Below are 15,999 nucleotides of genomic sequence, written 5' to 3' on the forward strand. Positions count from 1 at the left end.
AAAACACTTTCATCTAAATTCCTTAGGGTAAAGTACTTTGTACCATATCACTTTTCCTTTACTAGTTAACTAGATGGGCTTCAACTGCAGGTGGAATAAGATTTTCACACAACTACAAGGCAAGAAAACAGTCTCTTAAACAAGGCAAAGCCAGACTGTAAAACCACAAGCACTGGAAATTTTTATCATCATTAAAAAGACAAATTTCAATTCAAGTTCATATTCCCATTCTGAAAACAAATTGAAACCAATACATACTTTTTTTCACTCATTACCTTTGGAAATTATTCTGTTTCATCCCCAGATGCATTATGAGGGATGTATTATGTATTATTCTCTTTAGAATTAAAAAGGTTTAGGCTGTCTTTATCAGAAATTTTAGCTGCAATAAATGTAATGACTTATAAATGTAACCTCAAGCTAAGCATAATGTACAGGATTTCAAATCAACTCATATTTAACGTTTCTGTGGATAAATCTAAAGATTCCTGACAGCTTACATCCAAATATATAACATCTAAGAGTCCTAAAACCTTAGGAAATTCCAATTGAAGATATCGGAGTCCTTAAAAAAATGTGAAGGGGAGTTAGGCCTGAAGGTAATGATAGCAAGCAGAAAGCATCCAGTCTTTCCATGATCAGCATGGACCTGCTTTCCCAACCAGTCACCTCTTCCCCGGGGAAACTTAATGTGCAGAACGATACTGTGCTTTCCATTTTGTGTAGAAATTAAACCTTGGTGTCTGCAAGCCATGTGCAAATCTTACAGACCCTAAGAGCAGGGAGTTCCCTGGTTCTTTTATACGTAGATACAAACGCTTCCTTTCTTTCATGTTCAAACAAGAATTCTGCAAACAGCATAGCTCCACCATACCCCAGGAACAGCAAAGCATTCTTTGCATCAGAGAACATCAGCGACGATGGGCTAAATCAGACTGTGCATTGATGGACCATGCAGCCCACGTGTCTCCAGCGCAGACCTCCAGATAAGCTTATTTCATGCTCCTTCATCACATTTTCCTGCTCTAGTTGTCTGGGTTCTACGGTTTTCTTTCTGTAAGCATTTTATCTGTTAAAAAGTAAACAAAGACATCGTTTATTTTTCCTTTGAACGTGGTACTCATAATAAGGCTGGTGACACCTTTACACTACGAGTTTTTGGACAGTAGAAGCACAGACACTGTTTACTCCTCTGCCATCAACACAAATGGCTCTACTATCCCTAAATATGTGAGTGCTCTTGGTCACTCCCTCCAAATGTCTTCCCTTCTCATCCTCCCAAAGTGATGATCTGCAATCAGGAGCCTTCTCTCATTATTATTTTTATATGACTATATAAATTCTACAGAGCAACATTTTTGTGCCTGCTTGCATGCTGCGTGTTTTTCAAGAGAACTTCTTTAAAAATAATTCCCTCATGTGGCAGAGGATTGCAGCAGTAGTAAATGCACATTCCCCCAAATATCAAGATTAAAAAAAAAAGAACTTCACGCTATCCAAAATGATAAGTGCCAGCATTAAGTCATGGGTGCTCTCCTCAGTGCCTTTATTTATAGCAAAAAAATAAGTTGCCTTTTTGGAAGGACTTGGCAAATCTGCTACAAGGTGCTTTGATGAGGAGCACAGCAGTTACCAGCACCAAGGATTTGGTCCGGCCTTGCAGCCACAGCAGCAAGAAGCACAAAACCAGCAAACACCAAACCTGATGCTTAATATATAGCACAGGTGAATTATTTTGGCTGGAGAACAAATAGCTCCAAGGAGCGCAGAAGCCAGGAGGACTTCTGCCTCTCACGTGCAGCCGGGCAGGAAACCTAGGCAGGAAAAATTAGATTTTTTTTCTTTGCTATTAGGAGGAAATTAGATCGTGGTTTTGCCAGCGAAGCTTTGTCATCCAAGTGAGGGATTTTATCCCCCCCTGTGCCCTGCTCCTCACTAAGAAGTCTTTGCCAGAATATTATGAAGTTTGGATGAAGCTGTTGACAAAAGAGACCAGCCATTTGAGTATATTTGATGCAAATATCCACAACAGCAAAGTCTAAAAGGGAATTCTTGTATCTGCAATTCCTTGAGAGATTCCTTGAGAATAAAGATCTTCCTACATGACCTACCTTTCTAGAAAAAAAAGGGTTTGGGAACAGTTTTGCCTTGCGTTACAGAACTATTTCACTGGCAGCTGAGCTATAAAGACGTGTTTATATGAAAGCCAAAACAAAACAAACAATTAAGGGAATTTGCCTGTATTTGGTTTAAGAATTGCAGTCTGCATTTTTGTCCAGATGCTATCATCTCATCCCCTCATGTGCTCCCACATTTCCAGGCATCAGCCTATAAGATGGTGGCAAATACGGTGGCCATCAGCACAAGCAGAGATAAGGGCTTGGCATGTCCATTTTCAGGGTGCCCATTTTGTGAGATGAAAAAACTGGGGGCAAAAAATACTAAATAATTGCAATGATGGGTTGCAGAAGTTCCTTCCATGCTTAAGACACTGCCTACCTATAGATAGATAGATAGATAGATAGATGGATAGATAGATAGATAACCACTCAAGAGAAGATGGAGGCTGTGCTAGTTCAGTTCAGCTCCATCAATCTGCCTTTATACCCCATGGATCTGTTAATTTGAGCTTGAGACAGTGTTTAATATATTCATTTAACAAAAGATTTAGCCACTGCACTGGTAGAGTCCTCTCGAGACACCAGAAAACCTCTAGGACTGTGTAAGCTCATCCCCAGCTGCTGTGCAAACAGTTTTACTGCTCAGTTCCCTATTTTTCTCCCCCTAAGCGATGTCAGGACCCCACAGTTGACCCAGCTCCTCTCCCATGGTTCTGCTTGGACCAGCCAAAACTGCTGGCAGAAGCAGCAGCAATGGGTTGGTTTTCCCCTTCCCACATCCCAGATTCCAAGCAGGTGCTGGTGCATGTTGTGGAAACAGGAGGAAATAATCTGGTGGGAGGACAGGACCTCTTGTGGGGTCTGAGCCACAGAAAAGCACCTCATCAGTGACACAGGGGCCATCCAGTCCCAGCTCGTGGCCCTGGGCTGTCCTCAGAGCTGGCAGGAGCACGAGCCATGTCAGACGGGCACAAAACTTGCAACACGTGAAGCAAACACAGCAACTGCAGCCACCAAGATACTGAGCTGCTGCCACCCCCTGGAAACGCTCTGGATGTTCTCCCTGCTTGAGAAGCCGCCACAGGAGTCTATGCCCATTTCCACACCACAACCACAGGCATTTTGGCACCAGAAAGTGTTCTCAGGGCCTTTGTCCCCCTTGCACTAGCACAAAGCGGCCGTAAACACCACTACGGCCCAAGGAGATGCCCAAACCCTGCTGCACAGAGCTACCAGGGTGCCAAATCCCTCCGAAATCCAAGTCGGCAAACCCACAAATGCACTCGGAAATGCCACAGCCCAGCCTGGAGCCATCACAAAATGCCCTGGGGCTGCCCCTGGGCAGGATCAAAGCTCTTCTGCACCCGTTGAAATCGTCAAAAAGATAAAAAAAAAAATCCAAAAGCATCTGCATCAGCACAGGAACCAGCATGGGCTCCCTTGCTCACACTGTTAGTTTCCTCCGGCTGGCAAACACGTGATTTCTCGGAAATGTTTTGCAAAGTGTCTCCTCACAAATGGATTCTGGGGGTCTAAATAAAAGCACAGATGCTGTTTATGCTGTTCTCTAGCATCTCAGTGCACTATATTTAAAGAAAAAAAATGGTTTGAATCAAAGCTCTCATTCTTTAATTAAACTTCATTTAGATGCCATCTGCCTGAGATCAAGATGGCTTCATGTTTTGCAACTCTTAATGAGGATTGTTATTGGGTTTGTAAACAGATAAACAGCCGCCCCACTGCCGCCACCGAACTCTTTGAAAAGTAATAAATGAGAAATGTGGCTAAAGTGCGAAGATCTGCTTCTTCAGGCATCTCATTGTCCGGGAACAGGCTCCATTCAGTAGATAATCACTTTACATAGAAAAAACAGGGGTAAAAATACTCCACAACTGAAGGAGAGAGAAGAGGGAAAGTGTTAGCATCGCAATTGAGTGAAAACAGTAATAAAGCAGTAATTGCTGTTTTTTTCTGAGGAGGGAAGGGTCCAGACACCTGTCGCCCGGACCTGTCTCCCACAGCCATGCTGGCCCCAATGGAGGGAATTTCCTATCCTGTGGAATCCGGGAAGTGGAAATTGCATCCCCAAAACTCTGAGAAATTAAGAGTTACTGCTGTGCACTCCCAAAAATAAACCCTTCACGGGAGAAGGGAAGGATGAAGGGAAAAGGAGAAGGAAAAAAAGGGGGTCTGGGGAAGATGGGCCAGGGTGGAGGGCAGGGGCATGAGCCCCACACACACCCCCGGCAGGGACAGAGCCAGAACATAGCAAGGAAATGCCACCTCCTTTGTCCTTTCTTCACTTCCTTTTTTTTTCTTTTTTTTTCCTATTTTTTCCCCAATTTTTACAGCCTTTCTGATTCCATTAAGCTTTGTGAACTAAATCCTTAGTCCCCAGTGCAGCTCTGATGCCCTAGTTTAACTCCAGGCCTCATTTCACCCCAGCCTTTCAGCGTGAGTAATTAGGGCTCCACGTCCATGCCCGATAGATCCTGATCCTGCAAAAAGCCTCAGCTCACCACGTGTTCATGGGAGCTCTGAAACCTGGAGCAGACCTGGAGCAAGGGCAAAGAGCTCTGCTCATTACCAAGCCACTCTGCTGCCCTCAGTGCTACTCTAGCAGATCTTTTTTTTCTGGAAAAAGAATTAAAAAGTCAAAATGTAATGAACTGGCCTATTAGGAGACACCTGTATGTGGCCTGATCTGTGAATAAGCCAGTTTCAGGCATTTTCAGAAAGGAAAATTGCATTTTCACCTGTGAATCACATTTCTCTGCTTCCTAATTGGAGATGCCATGGGTTGGAGCACCAGGCAGACACATGAAAGATCGTGGGTTTTGAAGGCGCCTGCTCAAACTGTATGTAACTGCATGTCAAACTGTAGTTCTAACTGGGGTCACTGATAGACATTTTTGTCCTTCCTTTGGCTGCCAGCTTTGCACCATCTCTTACATTTATTTGGGCTTTTACCATCTTTTGTGTTCATTTGCATCCAACTCAACAGCAAAGGGAAGTCAAGTAACTACATCAAAAGTCCTGCCCAGGATCAGAATGTTCTAGGCGATGAACAGACAGTGACTCAAGAAGATCAAAAACCCACGAAACAAATATGGAATCACACTAGGAAGAGCTGTTGCAGAGGACTTTGATCCCTGCACCCACTACCATCCCCTGGGATTTAGCAGGAAGGGTTCTGCTGTAGGCACAATCTTTCCTCCTCTTCCTCATAACAAGTGATTCTCAGGCTGAGGAGCAACCCGTAACCACTGTTTTGGAGAGAGCCATCTCATTCCTGCTGTGCTTCGGAGTGCGGGAGCAACTTCTTCCAACACCACATTCAGCATTTGTTACCACTGCATTTGCCTGAGTCTGAAGCAGCTGAGCATTGGCCTCCGCGCTGTCTTACCTGCGTGCAGAGCTCCCAGCTGTAAGAGACAACCTAACGGTGCGCGGGGGCGAGTAACGGCTGCATCAGCTGCTGCTGCCAAAATCCACCAGTGAAATTAAAGTATAACTGCAGAAAATTCAAATCAATTTACAAATAACTTCTTTTTTCCTCAGTTTACTCGGTTGCTTCTTTCTGTGCTTATGGAGGGAAACACGGGGCTGCAGGAAGCACATTCCCGCGTGTCTTTCATGACCAATGTGAGCAGTTTTTGGTCCAGTTACTGAACCAGTCCAGTGTGAGAGAGGACAATCTGTATTTACTAGTTCTCCTCACTCCTTATGACATCAAAATTTCTGGGGAAATCCCGGATAGTGAAGAGCATCATGAAATGAAAATCTTCTACTGCTTCAGAGGGTGGTTAAATGCACGTAACATAAATTGCTTCTGATTTTCTAAGTTGGGTGCGCGCTAGCTATGACCCTAAACAGGTTGTCTGTGGTTTATCCCATCTCGGTGGGGATAATGTGGCCTTAAACCTTTCTGATCAAAACCTTTCTATTAAAACCACTTCTGTGCTACTCACGGGCCCAGGTCTTTGATGCTTGCAAGCATTCGGTCCCTCATCCACAATGGTGCAATTCTGCACCAATCCTCTTGCATCTCTGTAAGCAATTTTTACTGAAGGCACCATTAGCAAAGGAAGTATTAAAGCATGTCAAACCTCTTGGTTTCAAACACTTATGACACTAAAGACTTTATTGAGCAGCCAAAGCATGACAAGAAAGTTTGTAGCTGTCTGTCCGGAGGTGCCCTCCTGTACTTACGCTTACCTACAAATGCAATTCAAAATCCAATAATATACGTAATAAAATAAGTACTTTTAAGAGCAAGGCAACACTTTTTATTTTTATTTAAAAAGGCCTTGATGGCAGTAATATAGTGTAAAAATCATTGGAAAAACTAAAAGGCATTGATACATATTGGAATATACACTTTTTACATAAATTACATTTATTTATTTATTCTTTCATTTGAGGTTCTTATTCGGTTTTGAGGTCTAATAGTTAATAGGTCCTGGGATCTGGACGTTTAGACCACCATAGTCTAACATGTACATGGGCCATTGCTGAAAGAGAGGGAGAGAAAAGAAGGCAAAAGTCTCTGTTAGGACACAACACAAAAACATGCATACATCAAATCTCTGACATGTTCAGACACGGGCTGTTGCTCCCACTTTCCAAAGAAGGTTAAAGAACCAACCCAAAAATGAAAGCACCACCAGGAAACCTGACAAAAATCTTTTAGGTTGGTATTTCTCTCTCTTTTTTTTTTTTCCTTGCTTTTTTTAGTGCTCGGTGTCACACATGACTCAAGCCAAACCCTGAGGGAGAACAGGTCTGCACGTCCACTGACTCCACCAAGTGTTTCCTACAGCCGCGATCCGCTACCTGACGCGGGCTCTCCCAGGACAACCGGAGCCCGAGGGCCATGGACAAGCCCCAGAAACCCCGAAGGACAAGGCAGCCCCGAGCTGCGTCCCCCTCCTTCGCCAAAGCTGGTCAGGCCCATTTTACATCACATTTTATACAGTATGTATCAGGTCAAGCGAAGGGAAGTGCTGCTGGTTCGTGGAGAGCAGAGCGCGGCATCCTGAGGCGGAAAGATAGGTAGGCAGTAACCCGCTTAATATTTGGAAGGCTTTACCACAAGTGAGATCTGATTTGTGGAGGACGTAGACTCCATATTGGAAGAGGAGGAGGAGGAAGAGGAGGACGACGAAGACACGGAGTTCCCTTCGGAGATCCGCTTCCTCTTCCGCTTGGGAACGCTGCTGTCTTTGTCTGAAGGGACAGAGGAGACGGGTGGGGTGCCCGCACGCCGAGGCGGCGCTGCGAGCGCACGGCTGCTTCCACGGAGCCCTGTGGAAACGCGCCCACGTCTTCCCAAATCGGGGCCACCCCTCTTCCACTCGCAGGGTCTTGGTTATCCACAGGGGTGCTAATTCTGCCATGTTTGGTTAAAAACGGGTGGAAGTTTCTTGGGGAGGGTGGGACAGAGGGATGCACGCAGAGAGGTCACAGACAACCCACTTTCCTCAGCAGCTCAGCTCATAAGCGAAGAGTCAATTTAAGGAGTTTACTCACTGAATAAACTGGAAAAAAAATCTCTTACCTATTTGTTTGGCCTCAGAGCAGATTTCGGCAAAGGGCCTGCGGGAGGAAGGCAGCAAGGGTTAGCAGGTGCCTGCACATGCGGGGACGCAGCCATGATGGGGATCTCCTGGGGCCACCCGCAGTAGTTCCGCAGGGTCCCCGAGCCGTCCCCTGGCCCTTCCTGAGGACGTGAATCAGTTCACCTGCTCGCCTGGGGACAGCTGCCCAGCAAAACATCGTTGTCAGGGCTCCCTTCCAGAGCTGGTGGACATGGGGCTCCCTTCTCTCCTGCATTGGGTGAGGAATGGGCGCCTCTCACCTGAACAAGCTGCCCTGTGGCCACCTCAGTTCCCCTGAAGCCCCCGGGTCCCCACACCCCAAAGGGACAAGTCAGGACCACAGTGGCTTACCAGCTGGAGAAATGCAGGGAACATCTAACAAACAGAAAAACTCTCCAGTCCCCAAACCAGAGAAACTCACTGGAGCTGGTTTATAACGACCATGCGGATGTTCTCGCGGGCCTTCAGGATCTTCTCCAGCCGATGGATGTCGTAGGTGTTGGGGTTCCTGAAGGGGATGTCGTCCGGCAGGCCGGTAACCTCCACGGCATCAGGACTGTCCCGGATGAGTTTGTAGGGCACCATGACAGGCCGGTTCAAGCCCAGAGCTTCTCCTGGAAGGGCAGAGCAGAGGACAGGAACTGGTGACCATGGGCCGACCAGCCGGCCTGCCCTGGAGCTTTACCATGCTCTCCCCAACACCACATCTCTCGCTCCATGAGCTTTCCTTGAAATTTAAACAGCAAAGCGTTTGCTAGAGAGCACAGATGTAATGGTCAGAACAAGAACTGCCATCAGTCTCTGAAAAACCTTCCCGCATTTCAGCTATTTCTCTGCCATAGCCCACCGATTTATTGTCTGCTCCCTTAATCCTTATTTGAAATCTTTCTCTGGAAGCTATTTTACAGGCGCTGTAGTCCAGCCTTTATGCACTCTGCTCTGTAGAAGAGCACCATTGCCACACCTGGCCCAATCCAGCAAGCCCAGCATCCTGCCTCGCAGCTGAGCTCAGGAGCCAGAGCTTGGGAAAAATCACAGGAAATAGGGCAAACAAGAGACATCTGCTTATCCTTGGTCCTTGGGAGGGATCACATCCCGCAAGCTGCATTCGGCAGCCCCCAGGAGCCCCGCGCTGCAGAAAACTGTCCCAGACAGATTTTTTTTCACCCCCTCCATCCCTTTGGCCTCTGCTGCACCCTGTGGCAATGCAATACCATGATTTAATTAAGTGCTGCATTAGAAGCACTTCCTTTGGCACTCAGCTGCTGATTTCTCTGGGTACCCTGTGTAATTCCTGCCTAGAGGGAAAGACCAAATTCTCTCAAACAAGGAAAGGCTGAGAGCTGAGGGTGGTCAGCCTGAAGAGAAGACTGGGGGGCATCTTATTAATGTGTATGTGTATCTGAAGGGAGGGTGTAGAGAGGATGGGAATGGACTCAGTGATACCCAGAAACAGGACAAGAGGCAACTGGCACAAACCAAAACACGGGAAGCTCCATCTGAACACAAGGAGAAGCTTCCTTCCTGCGAGGGTGACAGACCACTGGAACAGGCTGCGCAGAGATGTTGTGGAGTCTCCTTCCTTGAAGATATTCAAACTTGTCTGGACATGATCCTAGGCATCTGGACTCACCAATCTCCAGAGGTCCCTTCCAACCATTCTGTGACTCTCCCAGACCCTCCTTGCACTCTCTCGACCATTTGTGATTTTAAAGACCTGTCATCTCCAAGCATGCACACACCTACGGCTACAACCACCATGTCCTGCTGCCAACACCGCCCACCAGCCAGAGACACGCGGCTGGATCACAACCCCAACCCAGCCCTTTCCAGCCCCAACCCAAAACTCTCCAGTTCCCCTCATTTCCCACTAACGTTTCCAGGCTTCCCCTGAGAAGAAAGGGAAGGGGAGAAGTAGTTAGACCTGCTCTTGCCTCACGTTTTTGCAAGCCCCAAACCTACGCGCTGAAGGTGTAAGTTGCTGCTGGGCCAGATTTCTTTAGGGAGAGCTCATCTCTGATCTCCATCTCGTGTGAGCCCACCTGGCACTTCGTGTCTCATCAGCATGTTTGCGCAAGGCACAGCTGTGCCTTCAGAACCACTTGGATTAGACTCATCACCCAGCTGACAGGTATGAGGTTGGCAACGCTTGGGGTAAAAATGACTTGGTAGGGAAAAAATAAAAGATCCAAAACACCACACTTTGAAACAGCCTGGTCACCAGAGGTTAAAGCTAACCCATGGGGATTGCTAAGCAGAAGCCAGAGTCTCAGAGCCACATTTTTAACCTTAAACACCCAGCACATGTGCGCACAACCCCTAGCAACTTCGGTGTAGCTACTTCCCCTTCGCACTTGTGCAGCTGGAGCATGACTCAAGTCCTGTGACTCTTAACACGCGATAAACACATTATGCAGATGATAGGTTAGGAGCAAAAAAATGGAGAGCGGGACAGTGATTATTTAGCAAACAGCTGTTGATTTCTCAGCTGGAAGGCTTCCAGCAGTAGCCAGGCTATGTGCATGTGCTCTCCCATGGCCCTCACACTCCCTTTCCATCACGCCCCATCTTTCTCAGCAGACACAGCGTTCGAAACGGGAGCCCGCCTGCTCCCCTCCCCTGCCCCAGCTCCTTAGGCTTCACTTCTTGTCTTATTTGCTTTTTCTCTGCAGCTGTTGCAAGCCAACGTGCTGGGTCAGAGCTCTCTTGCTCTGCATGCACCCTCAGCCCAAGGTTTGCTCCCCCTTGGGAAAACACCAGGGTTTTGCAAGAGTTTACAGAAGGGCAGACAGGAAGAGCTTACCCAGTCTGCTCCCTGGGACATGTTGGGTGCAGCATTAAGCCAGGGGGATGGCACAAGGCATGCATTTCCCTGTGCCTTTACAAGCCCATGGGTGTAAAAAATAGTTCCAATGGGAATAATTGTGCTTATCAGAAGCTAAGAACAGCACAGGCTGAGTTGAATGTTTTGAAGCCCACCAGCAAAAGGAGACTGATTCTGAGAATGGAGGACTAGTTACACCAGAAATCATGAGGCCCTTCCTTCCCAAATGCTTCAAAAAAAAAATACTAAGCCTGGACCCGCGCAATGCCTGGACTCACATGGAAGTGCAGGCTCCTCCAAAATGCAGGGCTATTGCTGCCGAGACAGGCTGGCCAGGGTGTCTGACCAGGACCAGCCAAGTTCAGGAGATGACACTGACAACATTTCACCAAAAACTGGTGAGGAGGGATGTTCTTTTTAACCAGGCACACAGGGAACCTGTGAACTGCATTTTCAAATCCTCAGTGTTTTGACCTGCTTTTCTGCAGCAGCTCCAGCAGACACCGTGTCCCATCTCTGCACGCACCGCACGGGGCTTTATCCTGCTCTGCAGCCAAGGGGCAGAGCGGATGGGAGAAGCTTCCTACCGGGAGCTCCACGCACGGCCGGCACGCTCAGTGTCCCCACCACTGCTGGTTCAGGGCATGTTAAAAATGCATTCAAGGTTGACACCAGACAAAAGAAATCCTATTCTTTGGATGCATTTTTCCTTCCTCCCTCCCTCCCCTCTTCAAGGAGGAGATGTCAAAGAGAAGGTCACAGCCGCAACCGTCAGCACGGAGACATGGAACATCCCTAGGGACAAGCTGTAACGTGAAGCAGTGAGAAGATACCTGTGCTGCAGCAGCCTGTCGTGCGCTTGGCCTATAAATAGAGGCCTTCAATGTAATTAATTTTAACTACGGCTGCTGTCAGCAAAAACAAACTCACTTTGCTATGTGTGCGGATGGGAAACTCACCGTATTTTTCATTGAAAAGCTCTTTCACTTGTTCCCGAAGAATCACCTTCTCTCCAAGCCTGTTTGCATCGTCCTCATCTGCAAAGCAAAAAAAGGTGCAGGGAATAAAAAAAACTGTTTCATTTTGGCCCCTGCAAGATGCATCCCGCTGCGGTACAAAGGGACGTGCTCCTGCCCTCCAAGGTGCTTCCCTTCCCAAAGGCAACGCGGGGACCCCACGGCCGCAGCTGCTCTTTGCTTGCACCTTGTGTCACCTTCCAGAGCTGTGCAAAGTAGCTATAAAATGCTGCCAAATCTGCATTTGCCACGCACTTACACGGTTGACAGCATTTTACATCCACTTTGCGGTGCTGTAAATGACTGCAAAATATGCAAAGCAACAGAGACTCAGGCCCTCAGTGCCACAAATGCTCCCACAAGTGATATCAAGGAATGAGATAGCAGTTTTATAGCTCGGCTCCTAAGTACAGTATTGTTTTATAATACGCCATATAATCAGCTTGGCTTTACTAGCTTTTTTAATTATCCTCATCATGCCAAACAGTTTCCTCTCTATTCTCATCCTAAACGACGTGACTGTGTCAGTAGACTTCTCCCCAGCTATAGAGCATCCTTGGGGAGGCTCTGGGTACTGATTGCCTTCATTACCTGCCCCTTTTAAAGCTTTTCCACCCTACGGAGAGAAAGGAGCAGCTGGAACAATCTTCTCCATCTCTCCTTGCGGTTCCCCTACACGCCGCGGGGACGCGCAGCGGCACGGAGCATCGGAGCATCCGGCCCACGAGCACGCGCAGTCGCCGCCGCCGCTCCGCCGGGGAGCTGGAAAGCGGAGGCAGGGGGGACGGGGACACGCAGCTGCCAAGATTACACGGGATTTTAATTTGGCTCCTTATTTACGGCGTGAGCAGCAGAGAGCGCAACCCGGCAGCCCTGGCGCTCAAGGCAAGCATTTTGGGGGCTATTCTGTGCCCAAGACAAGCATTTGGGGGGTACTCTGCACCCCATGCAGGCATTTAGGAGGCTGCTTTTCCTCCCTGTTTATGCCTGCATCCTTGGTGCACCTGCAACACAGCAATCATGCTGCCAGCAGTGCAAAATAAGCTTCTAACGGGGGCCCTTTCACACCACTGCAGGCGCTGGGTAAGCTGGGCTTGTGATAGCACCTGGGCCTGGGCCTCTCAGTTCCAAACCCTTCAATTCTCAGAGTTCAGTCCTTCCAAATCCCTCAATTTCAGTGCTGCACAAAATGTGAGATTAAGAATAACAGCAATAATGGTAACAATAGTAGTCATGATTTAATTTTTTTCCTTTGCTTTTATGCTCCATTAGACTGTATTTTTAAGGTTGCTGAACAACCATACTGTTTGAAATTTTGTTTTAAATGCAAGCTGACAATCCTGCACAAGTCCCTGCCTTGTAGAGCTGGGTTTCAAGCAGGACCCAGCCACGACCAGGCTCACAACACAAATCCCGCGGTTTGGCCACGGCGCCGTCCGTGTCCCCATGATCCCCACAGCACCATGTGCCCTGTCAGGAGCTGCTGCTTGGAGCAGAGGCGTCCGGAAAACAACAGTCTGGTAGGTTCGCGTGTAATGAGGAGAAAGGGAGATGTTTCTGTAAAGGAAACTCAAGGCCAAGTAGCACTTCAGAAACTGCAGTAAGAAAAATTGAAAGGGATTGAGCGAAGAAAAATGAGTAGAATAGAGAATAGAAAATAGAGAATACAACAGAGTAAGGTAGGGTGGACTAGACCAGGAGTCCCTGAGGAGCTCTGATTTCCAGTAAGCATCAACATGCTCCTCTCTGCCACCTGCCTACGGGTGCTGTTGGTGGGGCTGCAGAAGGCCCTGCGCACTGGCCCTGCAGGCTCCCTCTGCGCCCTCCTCGTCACTTAAGCGCAGTTCCTGCGAGGTGTATGCAGCCGTATGGATGTATAGATGGTAGCAGACAAAGAAAGAAACATGGGACTGCTGTGTTGCCACTTGCTTAATTTGGCAGTGGCTCCGTTTCCCTGAGGAACGCCGGAGCTCTTTCCTTGACGCTAACACTTCGAGCAAGCCAACCTCGTGGTGACAGCAGCGATGGGGCATCCCCCATTCCCATCTCCTGACCCCAGCTCATCGGAAGCCAAGGGGGGCTCAAACTGAGCACACACAACAGAGAGGGTGGAGAGGCAGCGTGGAAGGTGCTCCTGCACTACCACGTCCTCACTGTAAAGCAGGCGGATGCACGCGTTCGGATTCGCATCCGTGCTCTCCTCTTTCCTTCAATCCAAACAAAAGGCAGTAGCCAGTTTGCCAGCCATCATATGTGGCCCTGAGCAGGCAGGGGACCGTGGCCCAGGGTCCTCTCCTTGGCCACGCACGTGGCCTCCCACCGCAGCCTCAACCCCACACCTTGCTCCTATTAGAGCCCTGGCAGAGGCTCTTCAGGAAAACTTGCCCAACGGAGTTTTCCCAGCGGATCAAGGCATCTGACATGTAACTCAGTGACTTACATTTCCACCTGCACTAAGCCACAAATGTACTAGGCTACAGCCTGGCTGCTGCAAACACCAGCAATGCCCATGACAGCGAGTGCCCAGAGGCACCAGGACAGGCAGAAGTGGTTAGCAATCTCCCTGGTGCTCAAAATAGCCATCCCCGTCCCTGTTTGCATGTGCTTTACAAGCTTCCCTGAGCTCAAGAACATTCCTCACAGCAAAGGCAGCTCAGATTTTGGCAGCCTCACGCACGTTCTTCCTTCTCCCGCCCGTTTCAAGGGCACACACAGCCCATGCAGACACTCGGCGTGCCCGAGGGCAGCAGAATTGGGCCCTGAACTGCACGAGGATAAATACACGAGGCCTCTTGCCCTGCATCGCCTTGTCCGAGTGCAAATTCAATCACCCCAGTGGGAATGTGGAGCAAACCCACTAACCACAACAGGGCTACTCCACGGTGCACAGCTTTGCATACAGTGCAGATCAGCCTGACAATGCACGTTTGCATGTGAGCACGGGGCAGATCACAGGCTGATACGAAACAGCCCGGCTCTTCCAAGGGCAGCTGCACTGACATACCACGTCGTGCAAGGGCTGCAAAGCAGGGAAGCTCTCCTTTCCTCCTGGGAATCGTTATACATGCCGAGCTCATGGAGCCTGCTCCGGCCCGCTGCATGGGTTAATGCAAAGCATCCCCCAAACTGCTTGCTGTGAATTGCAGAGGGGGTCTTTTAACAGATTAATTGCTTGGACGTGTTGAGGAGCTCAGTGTAACTGGTCAGAGCAGTTTGTCTAGAGAAGAGCCGGCCCCGGAACCGGGGCTGCAGTGAGAGGAGCCAGGGGTACCCGTGCGATTGGTAACGAGAACCAGCACTAGCACATTCTGCATCCTTCAGCTCTTGGTATGACTGGGAAACAGAGCAGGGAGAAGAAAATACCTGGCACCGGGGCCTTTTAACACATTTTCATTCCTGCATTGAAACACAAGCGCGTTTCTTGTCTGCTACCATCTACGATGCATCAGCTGAGCTACGTACCATTCAAGGCCGCATACGCTTTTTCCAGTGACGTTATCCGTCTAGGGGCTACAGCATGAGTTAAAAGAAGAGAAAAAAAAAAAAAAAAAAAAGGAGAGAAAGAGAGAGAGAGCAATGAGTGCTAGAGCTTGGTTTTCTTGTTCACAAACAAAAGCAAAACCCAGAATGGCCCTGTCCTTAACCACTTAAAATCACTCCGGTCCCCAAGGCCCTTTGGCATCATGACTAAGTATCTCATGGATTTTTGCTGAGCTATTTTTACTGCAAGTCATTGTACCCACACCGCCTGGCAGGGAGAGGCAAGCAGCACCATTGCCCCATCCAGACCAAATCCTCCAAGGGCAGATTGCCCCAAAAAGAAGCAAATTTGCAAGTTAAAGCAGACTAAGGCCAAACAGGGCAATTGCGTTAGTTCTGCAGCAACAGGGAGGAAAGCAGAGGAAAAGGGACCTCCCGTGGAGATGCTGGCTCCTGCCACCAGCTATGAAGAGACAGGGATGTAGAAAGCAAGCAGATTTCCTGGGGGAAAACGACAGCTTCAGAGCAGCAGCCGGTGTGATAAAACAGCCCTGACCAGTGCACGGGTTTGTATGGGCTTGTGCCTGAACCTCTGACTGGGAATCTTAGCTCAGTGGCTGCAAATTGAAGAGAAAAGGCCCATTTGGGTGCTAGGCGAAAGCAGCCGGCTTGGCTTGCAGGTGCAGGCAGCATTTGCTTCACTGCAGCCGGACAGAGCAGGTGCTTCCGTCTGTCCATCTGCAGGGATTGCTCTCCTCCCCTGGGCAAAGGGGACCCGTGTCTCCTGGGTCAGCGAGAGGGGCCCAGGAGGGCTCACGGGGCCACTGTCCTCTCCTGGGGGGATGCTCCGGGGACCGACAGCACGAGTGAGGATGGAGTGACCAGGAAAGCACCCAGCGCCCCCGGGGCACGCGTGACCCCGCACACGCTGCCTTGGTTGTGGCACTCAGCCCCAGGCT

At 48.8% G+C, this 15,999-nt stretch overlaps 1 protein-coding gene across 1 annotated transcript in view; it reads right to left on the minus strand.

Annotated features, from left to right (window-relative positions):
- Positions 1-6,232: 6,232 nt before the first annotated feature.
- The window catches only part of GTF2IRD1 (GTF2I repeat domain containing 1), a 45,036-nt gene continuing 35,269 nt past the window's right edge, over positions 6,233-15,999 (minus strand). Inside the window, exons 22-27 of the mRNA XM_010219821.2 lie at positions 15,023-15,070; positions 11,504-11,581; positions 8,142-8,334; positions 7,681-7,718; positions 7,213-7,349; positions 6,233-6,634 (exon numbers count right to left, since the gene is read on the minus strand). Of these exons, the coding sequence (XP_010218123.2) occupies positions 6,566-6,634; positions 7,213-7,349; positions 7,681-7,718; positions 8,142-8,334; positions 11,504-11,581; positions 15,023-15,070 (563 nt within the window). The 3' untranslated portion in view covers positions 6,233-6,565. The remainder of the gene's footprint in view (positions 6,635-7,212; positions 7,350-7,680; positions 7,719-8,141; positions 8,335-11,503; positions 11,582-15,022; positions 15,071-15,999) is intronic.

Source organism: Tinamus guttatus, unplaced genomic scaffold, assembly GCF_059628265.1.
Source record: "Tinamus guttatus ecotype Peru unplaced genomic scaffold, ASM5962826v1 Tinamus_guttatus_pri_ptg000356l, whole genome shotgun sequence".
In the NCBI taxonomy this organism is placed as follows: Eukaryota; Metazoa; Chordata; class Aves; order Tinamiformes; family Tinamidae; genus Tinamus; species Tinamus guttatus.